The following is a 13,617-nucleotide window of genomic DNA, read 5'->3' on the forward strand; positions in this document are numbered from 1 at the left end:
TGATTAGTCACTAATTTTTCTGTCAAGTTCAAAAATAGTTTTTCCCCTGGGAAACTTAGTTAGTTTTTTAAGTTGTGTTAGTTTCGAAAGAAACTAAAGAAGCGCGATATCTTGTTGAAAAAAATTCATCTCAATTTGCTGATAATTACGCTTATCAAAGTTTGACTGACAATGAGAAAATTCACTTCTGCATCTTTCCACGTTTAAAAAATTAACAATCCCAAAGTTACTTATCTTAATTCTACGATCCAGCATTTGGTCTCGTGAGAGACGATTTCGTCTCTGCTCTCTTAGAGAACGTTTCCCATTCCCACCTAATTTTCATCCATTATTTTTTATGTCCCCGCAAAGGGGAATGGACAAAGTGCGAGAACGAGAGCAAGAGCGAGTAAGGGGTAGAGAGGAATAGAGAGAGAGAGAGAGAGAGACGGGTGACGGGCGTAGACTCGTACTACTCGTAAAGCGGACGGTCACGCGAGCTGACGCCGACACAACGCGCTACCACCGGCGCGGCGCGGCGCGGCAGCGACGTTTGCAGCGCGTTTTAATTGCGCCGACAGAAATTGCGTGTTACCGTGTTAACAGGCTGCTCCTCTACGAGAAATAAATTTACATTTTGTTGGTTCAGAGGTCGCGCCGACGCGGACGCGCTCGCGTATTCGTCGGACGATGCATCCGTGCTCATTCTCACCCTTCCGCAGGCCCTCCTCTCCTTCCTGTTCAACAGCCTGCACCTCGCAGCTGCGTACATTCTCCCCTTTGCACCACTGAGGCCACGGAGTCACTCTACCGTCAGGTTGACGTCTACACGTTGATTTAACACGCGCATATACGAGCTCGTATACATACATACATCTTCAGAACCGTTTCTCTCGGCTAACTACGATTTCCACTGATTGCACCACGATAATGTATCAATTGTAACTGAGTGTACGTATAAGAAGCGTGCCAGTGAGATTTCAAAAGTATATTTGAATATATTTCTATTGGTTTAATTAATTAACATTTTTAATTGTAAAAAATTATTTTTTTAAACGCCTTCTCTATAAAATGCTGCCATACACCCATTTATTTTGATTATTAGGGAAGATTACGAGTACGAAAATATTCTTTGATTTTTTTACGAATATCTTTCTATCCATATTACAATTTTTAATGAATAAATTACTTTTAAATACATTTTAACAATCTTTATGTTATATTATTGCTTTGCATATAATTTAAGTAAAAAAAAAACAGGAAGGGAAAGTATATAAATATTAATTGTCGAAAAATGAGCATTTATCTGATAAAATTATAAATTCAATTTCAAACACGACAGTGTTCGATGTATATTATATCGTATTTGCTTAATTCCATTATGAAATAGTCTTATATTTTACATGCTTTGGATTAGCCAGAATTAATATCACTCAAGTGGCAAAGTGTTCTGTGCAAACTGCACTTCTCAAATATTGCATAATAGCGCTGGAAGTATAATAACTATGAAAATATTAACCTTTATGTCTGGGAGGTGATGTACAATATATAGGCGTAGTGTGCGTGCGCGCAACATGTAACTATGTTCCTGGGGCGCTTCCTGCTGATCATTTAACGAGTTGAATATTCAACTACAAGCGAGCACGTAAGCAGAGAAATGATGGGCGGGCGTATCTTGATCGTGATAATTCTCAAGTAATTGCCGCTAGGATAATAATTAACACCGAAAGCGTAAGACGTATTTCGCACCTGTGCATCGTGCCATCCGTTAATAATTAGCTTGCTGCCATCAGATTCCTATACAGACACCACTGCTATCGTATTCCGCTATTATCCTTTTTTGTCTTCCACTTTTTTACATTTCTCAAATTTCCATAAATTTGTCGTGTTTATCGTCTTATTATCTTTTTTTTTTTGTACGAAACGGACTCAAATAGTCGATTTGAATCCTTTTATATTTGATATTTTGCCAATACTTTACGAGATGTTAAATCAAATATTTTTTACATTGATTTTAGCTTATGGAAATTTGGGCAGCATTCTCAGCGAGCAGGGGCGAGTAACCGAAGCGGAAGAAGCGTTCGTTCAAGCTCTTCGCTATCGACCGAACATGGCAGATGTGCACTATAACTTGTAAGTACCACACTCTAATTCAATCCATATTCTTCTTGTGCGTTTACATTTGTGCACAATGACATACATGTAAACCGTATTATGTATCAGATACAGACATCAAAATAATAAGCTAAGAAAACTTGATATATAATAATCTAATAAGTATTGCAATAATTATAAACAATAATTTTTCGAATCCGTCGAACGAAAAAATTGCAAAAAAAAAAAAATTTTTTTTATATTTCGTATAAAATTTATTTTTCAAAAGTTCCAAGAAATTTTTAAACGAAAAAGTGTTCTAGGATCTATCTATCTTTTCTCGCGGTATTGGGAGAGTTGAAAGTTATATTAGCTTCAATGTATAGGTACGTCTCTATAAGGATAGATTCGTCTCTTAAACCTCTTTTTATAAGCAGTATAGTCGTCTAAAAGTAGTCCGCTAAGTACGATTCAATGAAGCACGAATGCCGGTAAGAAGATTACCAACCGATCTCCATATTTGACCGATTAATTCCTCCCCGATTTTTCTGATCCGCCGCGATGCGAAATATATTTGCTCGCGCTAAGCCGATCTGGAAAGAGAGGGTCCGGTGGGAAAGCTCTGTTTACCGCTGTAGTCATATCGGGGAACGGCCACGAGCTTCTTAAGCACATAATATCGGTCAGCGTGATCCCACGACCGTGCTATCTCCTTTCTCATGATGCATCAACGACTTCGTACAAGGCTTAGCAAGGATGGCCCTGAGAGAACGGCTGAAAGTCCTCGGGGTCCTTCGATCGGCGCTCATCATCTTTCGACGCTCCACCTACTGAAGGTGGGAAAGGACGTGGAAGCCTGTCAAGCCGTTGAGTCGATAAGCCTGCCTACCCTCTGCACGCTTCTGATAAGCCGGCTACGTGGCGCATAGTATGTGCTACGTACTTGCCCCATTATGTATGTTGCGGACGTCTTATTGTTAGTATGGCACTCCTGCCGGCTAAATTGAACAATCGATAGGAAGCAACGTATTAATCGATAGTGCATTATTATAGCGATTAGAAATGAAGTGATTTTGGTGTGAAACTCTAAGTAATAGAATAATCTTCTCGTATCATTAATATATAATAATACATATGCAGGATATTGTTTATAGGCGCGGATAAATTAGAATTGAGATTTTTGAACTTGGAGGAACAGGGGGGGTGGGAGGGGAGAATAAAATGGTGTGGGCTATTAAACTTATTTTATATTATTAATTTTTTATTAATTACTAGCATATGCATACATCACATAATTACACATATTTAATTTACTAATTTACTTTATTTTTCCCTTAAAATTGTAAATAAAATTGTAATTCTTTAAACTAGAGAAATTTTACAACTAGAGATGCACTGGATATTTGATTTTTGACAATATATTTGGCCGAAACTTTATATTGAAATGATATATATAATGGTATTAATACTGAAAATTTTTATTGTCACTGATATATTTTTTAAAAAAATACTCGTATAGTACCGGATATATGGCAAATATCTAGCTCCTTTAGCTGATATTGTCCAGTTAAAACATTCTTAATCGCTTCCACGATATATTAAGATCAAGATAAGTTAATAAAATCATGCGCAAAATATGTCCGGTAGAGATAATATTTTTCACAATAAAATTATTTACAGATTTTAATATGTCATCATTCAGCATTATTAAGATCGTTCTATGATGCTCACGAGCATCGAATTGTTGAATTGCTAGTCAATTTAACTTGTGATGTTACTACGATAACTTCAATGGAGTTTGCGTTTCAGAAGATCGAAAAATTATTTCGGCGCACAGTTCAAAAGATTACATACGTAATATGTAAAATTCAATCAAATCGAATTATTTAAGCACCAAAGATCCAGTTTCAATCGTTATCTATTTCCGATTAGTTGTATTTTGTATTGGATTTTTATTTTTACAAAAAAAATTTTATATATAGATTTTCTATTTCCAAATCTTTTTTGTGGAGTGTGTTGTGTGATACTTTATATGTAGCTTGGTACAATTACATATTTATTATTTACATTATCTTTACTTACTGCAGTTTAAAAAATATTTCCGGAACGTACATACGAGCGTGTGAAATCATATTTACTTCGTTAAGTAATTACTATACACGCTACTTCAACGAACTGAACCAGCGTGCACTGTGGCTGCAAGCGGTTACAAGCAAATTCCGGTGAAACCGCTCGTCCGTTCAGATAAGCCACACCCGACGTTTGTCCCTTCGTGGCAGTGACGGTAATACCTTCCAGCCCTTCACAGAATCAGCTTTTAGAGTGAAATGAAGCGCGATGTAATTACCTATCACTAATCCTGTGATAAAGGACGAAAAACTCGGCTAGCATCATCAGAATGTTAATGATAATACATCTGTCTATGATGCGAAATTAGATATTGAAATTAAAAAAACAACGTGAGAGAAGAATTGTAGGATATATTCTACACTCAAAGAAAGAGACACAGTGCAGATAACAAAAACTGTAAAAGTGACTATATCTCTGGCGGAAAATTGTTACTAAGAAATTGTGTTTATATCATAGACTTCTACTCAACTAGACTGCCGGTTCAATATGATAGAAAGAGAACCTGATTCCGAGCTGACATATGCATATGTATGCGTCCTGTCTGTGAGTATCGCGTGAACTTGTGAAAGCACTAACGTTATTATCCGTGTGATTTATACATTATAGAGTGAGTGAACACAAATATAGCACTGTCTTCAAACTGGAGGCGAAGTCGACAATCTATTTATAGAATATAGCTTATATCTGTTTGTGTGTGAATAATTTTAACGGTGACTGTACTATTTATGAAGAATTTTAATGATAATTATACTATTTATGGAGAGTTTTTATTGATGATTATACTGTTTGAAAATACGTTACAGATATCTGATAAACATCTATTGATTGAACATTTTACAAACACTTAAAAAACTATAATAAAAATGTCGGAGACTATGTCATGCCACTGATGATATATTTTATAAGAAGTGTTTTAAAGATCCTCAGTAGTTTAAAAACTTAGAATGCTCGTACGGAATTTAAGAGTTTTGGGTTTAACTCCAGGCTGAAGTAAAATTTTTCGCAATAAATTTATTTACAGTTTTTCAGTACATTAACATCTTTGTAGTAGAATGACAGATTGAGCATTAAATTATGAAATTGCTTATCAATTTAATTTGTGATATTAATATAGTAGTTTGATTGCGTTTATAAGTTCGAACAATCATTTCGGCGCACAGTTTAAATAACGATATATTTAGTATGTAAATTTGCGTAGAAATTATTTAAAAGCATTAAAAATCCATCTTTGACCGATATAGGCTTCTAGTTAGTTCATTGATTGTGTTCTCACATGTACAGTCTAAAGTAAGATTCTTATCGTTTTGAAAATATTGAAAATTTCAGCGTGCATCAAAACAATCTCATAACATCTTCTAAACCTTGTGTTCATAAGTAGAGACGTGCACAGCCAACAGATTACATAGTAGAGTTAAACTTCTCGTAAATAAAAAACGTCTGATACCCATTTCTACCAATGTCGATTAACTTTAATTCTTAGAACTAGAAAAAAATAAAAAATAAGTTAAACCAAGTTAAAAATTAATCTACATTGGTATCTAAATGGGTATAACATAGAGAATAGGATAAAAGCACAGTGCTGTGAGATTTTTTTTTCATGTTCTACCAAAACTTGATTTTTTGAAAGGATGTGCCCATATTAATTAAAGATAATAATAAAAAAATTAGTGAAATGTTGATTATATTTTAATAGTACAATTTTTAGTCTTGATATTTCTAGAACCTTGTTAAAAAGCAGTACAGGGAAGTCGACGGTAATATCACACCGCTTTGTTTTCCGATTAATTTCTTAAATAAAAGCCAAAAATAAAACTTTAAAAATATAAATACGAACGAGAAAACGTCTTCAGATGATATAGCAGTTTTTATAATACTGTTTGGAATTTTGTAATAATTTTTTTGTGAGATAAGCAAAAATGAGCATCTAAAACAAAATGAGTATCTGAGCAAAAAACGACATCTGAAGAAAATGTTTCTATTCTTTTTTTTTTTACAGAAATCATCTATTACCTACAAGTTAATATGACCAATATGAAAATTTATAGAATCCTTTTACTTCGACGTAAAGCATTTTTTGTTGATATTTATGAACTTATTTTATGATGTGTTTTGCAAAACGTAAATATATAACGCAACATTATTTTGAAGCAGAGGGGGTTTTCGTAAACACAGTGCCTTTAGCTCCGATAGAACTATATTAAACAAATAACGCGACGTAGATAGATTAGGTTAGCTATGGTCCGTTTTATAGACCGATGGTCGATTTTCGTTGAATCCTTATTTTTTGTTTAAAACTATACTGTGAGAAAAATAAAAATAAAATAATTTTAGGAAATTACAAACATGTTAAATCATTTAATGTTATCAATAATATACGTATTGTTATTTTAAGGCAATTTGCAAAAGAAAATTATAAGAATTTTATTTTCGTATTCGTAGAATTTATTTTTAGTTGTGTTTATATATTGTAGAAACAAGTCACAAATATATAAATATGAATAGGGTTTTAACTTCTTTAATCATTTAAATAAATCATATTTTTATCGCGATATTGATAAAGTGCAATATTTAGTTTCCAAGAAATGAGGGGGTGTTTTTTTTAGAATACCTATATCAGTATCGGCAATTTTCCCCTATATTTATTGAGTTTATAAGAAGTCCGCTTAAATGTTGAGTAAATGTTTCATTTAAGCTTGAAAATATTTGTTGAATTGTTTATGAAATAGAAATTTGGACGTAGTATTATTTAGAAAATGTTTACGACTATATTTGGTAGGCATTTGAGGAGTATTGTGTAATGTTTTCGGAATCTTGCAAATATTTCGAGGTTTTAATTAGTTTTAATAGAACCTCCTAAACATTTGCTTATTAAACAATCGTGATTATTAAAACATTACTTGAATTTTTATAATATTCCGAAAACATCACATGACACTTTCCGATCGTCTAGTAGGCATAGTCATAAACATCTACATAGTTCTATTTAGTTTAAGAGGTTTCAATGACTTACCTTTCGGCTTAAATTTATATAATTTTCGGGAATAATAGAAAAATATTACAGCGGTATGAGTGAAACTTGATAGGGTAAGATAACATTTTTTTTATTGAAATGTTGATGAACATGAAAAATGTTTTGGCTGTACAATATCATACAGTTAAAGTATAACCAAGAAAACACTTTTATTGTTTTACATAGGATTATGATGAACAAAAAATTAAGTAGCTTTTAAAGTAATAAATGAATTGTGCTCAAATTTTACTTACACAAATACTCAAACATAATAATAGAATAATCTATAAAATTTTTTATATTTTAGGTAATACTTTGAATTGTGACATATACATCTGTAATTTTATCAATATAAAATTTGTATTTGTAACTTTATAATTGCTATCACTGGGTATACTCGTATTTTTCTCTGAATGTATAGTTTAATTAGCAACCGTAGAAAATATCTTCCTACGTTATTAGATTTTAGAAGCAAAATCACGATCTCATAAATCGTATGCTTTTCATTATATGTTTCTTCCATTCTACGTGTACTCTTTCATGAAGCGAATCCTCTGCAAAATATGACGGGCCATTTAATCACCTTCCAGATATTATCCCTTCCAATGATACACCGTGCACAATTATCATCCGACGTACGTTATCGATACGAATCAATAGTCCGGGAAATTTCCGTTACGTCCTTCCATCATTATTTGTGAAAGAAAAAAGCGGTTAATAAGAAAGCGACGTATATATCGTGTTCCTTCGCTTGCTTACCACGTTTTCGTCTCCGTTTTACTTTCTTTCGCGGAAATTTACGAGCAGATCAGATATATCGCAGGATATTACAACCTGGACGCTATGAAGAAAATATAAAGTCTACTTCGTGTTTCATGATTTTCTCAGATAAATCCCCATTTTACTTATTGTCATATATATACATATATATATTTTTTGTGAGCGCGCGCGCGCGCGCGCGTGTGTGTGTGTGCGAAATAAGGATATACAAGGTGTCTCAAAATTCGCGTATTCAGAGTACAGGACATGATACTTTAAATTAAAACAAACAACTTTTTTCTTTAGCAAATAAATTTTGTACTCCGAATGCGCGAATTTTGGAACATCCTACACACACACACACACACACACACACACACACACACACACACACACACACACACACACACACACACATCGCATAATCTGATCTTTTGTTACTTTGAAAAAAAATAAACCGAGAGCTATTCTGGTTTTGGTGACAGATCGATCCTTGCGATATATTCAACAATTTCGTTTGTTCGCAACGATTGACGATTTTGTGCCTACTGCTTCTCTTCTGCCGAGGTCAACCTTAAGGATAATACTGATGGCAGGCCCGGGTAACGGCGACGGATGTTGATTTATTAAAACCCCGACGTGATCGTAAGTCATCCATCAGCGGCTGCTGGTGAATGGAAAATTGATTAGTCTTCGCCACGTGTTAGGAAAACCGTGAGGGGGCAAAAAGCTTTCCCCGAGCGGAATATCCAAAGAATACATCGTAATTATGTATTACTCTGTTACTCCTGTCGGCAGGTCGATACTTAATTAACCGCACCTTCCCCTTGCCCTCTCATTGTTACAACAACGTGATGGTTTGATAATTCTCTCTGGCGAAGACTCGGCGCGCGTAAAACGCCGGGGAAAAAAAGCGCGTCACGAAACAACGGGCGAACAGGGTAAGCGGGATAATTAATAATTGTAGCGAAGCCACATAGTTTTCCTTAATCGTGCAAATATATAATAAAACAACGGTTGTGGTGTGTATTATAGATAATATATAATGTAACATTAATAGAAAGGAAATTGTCTACACGACTGGCGAATTGTTTTTTTTAGATATTTCAGTCTTCAGTCATATATAAAATAGATAAGACAAAACGCTTATAATCTATATTAAATAGCAAAGATTGTTGACATTATTTTTCGCTGTTATAAGACAATAATCTTTGCTTAGTAAAATTACCTAAATTACTATATGCCGCTGGAATAGTTAATCAAATTAGTTACAACGGTAGAAGGAAGTTGATTTTCGGTACAGCGGTCGTTCAGCGGAAAATGGAATTGGTTGATTCGAGACGGGAATTGACACCAAGTCAAAGGAGGACCTTCCCCGCTTCTCTCTCTCTCTCTCTCTCTCTCTCTCTCTCTCTCACACACACACTCTCTCGCTCTCTCTCGCTCTCTCTCGCTCTCTCTTGCTCTCTCGCTCGACGCTTAATTGTCGTCGTCGTGATGCCTAGGTACCTTGTAACCGTAGCAGCAGGCAGATACGCTCTGTTATATGACGCGACACATTGACGCGCGAAATGGTACGAGGATGCAGATACATGAGAGAGAGAGAGAGAGAGAGAGAGAGAGAGAGAGAGAGAGAGAGAGAAGAGAGAGAGAGCAGAGCCACGTCAAAGACCCTGACGAATGCGTAGTCGAATAGGCTTCCACACGCATCGCACGGCGATGCGCGACAAAGAAAATTAACTCAACTAATTAACTGATTATTTTAATGACAGTCAAAGAGTCGCGCCGAAGGAGCTTGCTATTATAATTGCGCCGCATTTTCGCTGCACCCCGGGCGGAGACAATGAACGCGCAGTTGGTGGGATATTCGTGCCCGACCGTGTTTTCATACAGCTTTCATAGCGCGGTTACAGTCGAGTCTGTTTTTCGATGCCGCGCGGTCGTAACTGTGCCGTTGGACGGAGCAATGGTATAAATCATATTCTCCTCGTTTTCAGGAATAAAACGGTTTGTGAGAGCGCTTACTGGAAAATACGGCTACTTTATCGCAATACGTTTTTCTACGCTTTAAAGAGAAAGGTTGAACATTTCACGTTATCCAGAGATAATCACGTGTTATGCTACCTAAAATATACATATGGCTGACTAATTATTGATTCGCATCACTATTTTGCATAACGACTCGATTATTTCACGAGTTGATTTTTCCATCCAGAAATATATGAAATAACAGTAGCACATATAAATTGTAAATTTACAATCATGAAAAAAATTTTATGTTTGTGCAAGTTAAGAATAAATATTTCGCGAAAATTGCAAAACATAAATGTGTGTGTTCTAGAACGTGTTTTGATCATCACTCGCACGAATAAATCATAATAAATACAATTTCGTTTCGTTGCTATAATTGTGACACTACAAAGTAGATATGTATCGCAATTTTGAAACTCGTTAGATGAACAAGAATACTACTCGCATATGTAAAAAATAAATGATATAAAATTAGCAGACTCTATTTAGTCGTCTAACAATATTATAAATTATATATACATTAAAATTCATTACATATATCACTGTATTGTATTGCAGTAGATGTACAGAACCAATCAATGCACCATTTTGGTAATGGACCGATTTCTAGGTTTACAAGAACCATGTAAACTTACGGTTCATCAACAATGTGAAATTTTAAACTTTAAATTGTAAATTTTTATAATTGTTCTGGACTATATATAAAAATCTAAAAATATTTTTATTTGTGAAAGTTATAAGAAAGAGATTTTATTATTAAGGAAGTTGGATTATATTTTATCTTTTTTAAACATTATAAATTTATCTGTAAGAATTTACAATAAAAAAATCAATTATATTTTTAGGGATGTATGTATTACAACTTAATTTTTTTTTTTTATAATATTATCAAAATTATATTAAAATTTCATCGATCTGCGTAATTTTGCAATTTTAAGCGACTTAGAGATGAATGTGTCTGCTTGCTCTAAGAGGGAAGTGTCTTGGAGGATGCAGCGCAAAAATTGAAACTATATGAATATAAAAGCGCATAAATAGCACATAATCCTGTGTATTTGATTTTCCAAATCTGTTGTTATTAACACGTGGAGAGGGGCTGACTAACAACTTGCTCAGTCCCTCCTCTCCTATAAAATTTTTTTTTTAGTTAAACGAAATGAGCGCAAAAATTGTTTTTCTCGGATTTTGAGAGCTCATAAATATCGCATTATTATATAATTTACTATATAATTATATTTATATTAAGATTTAGTTAAGTGAGGAGGGGGGTGGGGGCAACTAGGCAGACATAAAACATCCTTAAAGTCTAACATTAGAGGGTTAAAAACGAGATTACATTAATTCGAATTTCATCGGAGCATTTTTGAGAATACAATCATGGATAATTGCTAAATAAATGAAACTGTACGTCTTAAATGATTTAAAGATTAAAATAACATTACATAAAAAATTTATATGAATATTGTAGGCGAAAATTTCATGGGTCCAAATGGATTAATTCTGTACAGTTAGTTCCCTCTGAAGCGCGCTAAGACAATATTTTTACTATAATAAAAATATAATAGTCATATTTTCATTGCGTCACTTGTTGTAGTTTTTTATCGTATCAAAGATACGATAATCGGTTTTAAAAACATTGTAATGTACGATGCAAAATAATTCGGATTAACGTCAACTTGTATTGAAAACGTTATGGATAGACTCCGGAATCTTTCTATCAGTCAAGATATACATAATAGTAAATAATAGACTTTGCCACGAGCATTCATAAAATTAAACCAAAAAATCGATAAGTATATCTTATAATACACACAAATCGATCGTAAAAACAATAGATTTTCAGAATTTTATTTTGATCAAAAGAGCTTCATTCTAATTTCTATTCAATGGCTTTTCGAAATACACAGAAACCTTACACTGAAACCTCGTAATAGTTCAAGACTTCGAATATAATAACAAAGTTGTTCCTACATTCTAATGAAACCATGGAACTCAAAGCCTATTGGAGATTGCGGTTCTAGCGCTACTCCCACAATCGAACTCATATGTGTCTAATGGACACGGAAAGTCGGATTTTATACGTTATTTTGAGGTTCGTTATTATAATAAATAGTTTTTTATCCAGTGTATATCTAACTTTTATTTTCATAAAATTAATGTACATCCATTTGTAGGCATTTTGCAAAAAATAATGTGTCGTTATCGTTTTTTGATCATAAGTTCATATTTTTGCATATATGTATGTACACGGAGAGAATTTTTTTCTAAAATTTACCCTGAAAATATAATATGATAGTTGTGATACAATACAATAATTTAAAGATTTTTACCATGCACTTCAGTAAAATTAATCAATCTTATTTTATATTTTATAGTTTTATTAATGAATGAGAGAGATTTACATTAAAATTCTTCGAAATACAATGTTGTTCCACGACTACCATTTTCAGGGTAAAGATAAAAATTTTCTCCATGTAGAAAATAGAAAAACACGTTCTCTCGAATGTTCTCTCGAAATCATTTTTAGGAAAAGTAATTAAACTGTTCGGAATTTTTAAATAATTTGCACTTTCCCTTTTCTTTCTTCTCTCTTTCTAAAAAATAACTAACTTTTTTTGCTAAAATATAGGCCCGGTTTTTCATATGCTGGTTAACTTAAACTGTGATTTAACTTAAACTGATCTTTCAATGGATTTCATTTATGACACTCATCATCATATAGATGAAATATCAGGGTTAAGTCTAACTACAAGTTAATCAGCAGATGAAAAACCGAGCCATGAACTGTTTTGTTCTCTCATTAACATAGGATTCGCTAGAATACTGTATAAAAAATTAAAATGTCCACATTCGTGGACACTAGCGTATCGCTCCATTTAATCCGAAACATGACCGTTTAATACTATACTGTATCCATTGAATATACGAAGCTCGCGTTCACAAGCGACGCAACGCGAAGCGAGAATCCGAGCAGTATAGCCGTCTAATGCTGAACGCGAGAATGTGAAGCGGCGTAAGCCGGAGGATTCCGCTAACGGAATACCTACCTTACGCGAAAGCGATCCTCGCGAGGTCGCTGTGCGAGCTGCAAGACGAGTAGGATGGGTTAGTTAGGTAGATGCGAGGGTGCGGAAGACGGGCCTGGTGAATTGAATGGGAAATTGATGGGCTTCGCCCTGTCGGTCGTGTACGCGGCAGCGCGCGCGCACATCCGCCATAGACCTCCTGGAATCCGTTGTCCTGGCAATGTATACAGGCTGTACCTGCAACCGACCATTCGCGCGATTCTCCTCCTCTTCTCCTCCTCCTCCTCTCCTCCTCCTCCTCTCCTCCTCCTCCTCCTCCTCCGTTTCGCCCGGCTTTCGGCCTTGCTACTATGTGTCCTCCTCGCGCACATACGTCGCATCTCCCGTTGCGTATGAGCGATATAAAGGCTGACTCATGCTCTGATAGAAATATATTAATGGAGTTCGTCCTGACCATCTGTACGATGAATCATGAAGGCATGAAAACTAGACTGATGATATGTCCTTTTTAAGTTTGGTAGACACAAATGTGGTGTAGTAAGTAAAAATTTTCATTCTCTAATATTTTTTTTTTTTTTTTTTTTTTTT

At 34.4% G+C, this 13,617-nt stretch overlaps 1 protein-coding gene across 3 annotated transcripts in view; it reads left to right on the top strand.

The window, feature by feature from the left end:
* LOC108753839 (transmembrane and TPR repeat-containing protein CG4341) overlaps positions 1-13,617 on the top strand; it is a 296,558-nt gene that overhangs the window by 180,951 nt on the left and 101,990 nt on the right. For all 3 annotated transcript variants that reach the window (XM_018495770.1, XM_018495772.1, XM_018495771.1), the window contains exon 5: positions 1,998-2,112. In XM_018495770.1, coding sequence (XP_018351272.1) covers positions 1,998-2,112 — 115 coding nt within the window. The remainder of the gene's footprint in view (positions 1-1,997; positions 2,113-13,617) is intronic.

This window comes from Trachymyrmex septentrionalis, unplaced genomic scaffold (assembly GCF_001594115.1).
Source record: "Trachymyrmex septentrionalis isolate Tsep2-gDNA-1 unplaced genomic scaffold, Tsep1.0 scaffold72, whole genome shotgun sequence".
In the NCBI taxonomy this organism is placed as follows: domain Eukaryota; kingdom Metazoa; phylum Arthropoda; class Insecta; order Hymenoptera; family Formicidae; genus Trachymyrmex; species Trachymyrmex septentrionalis.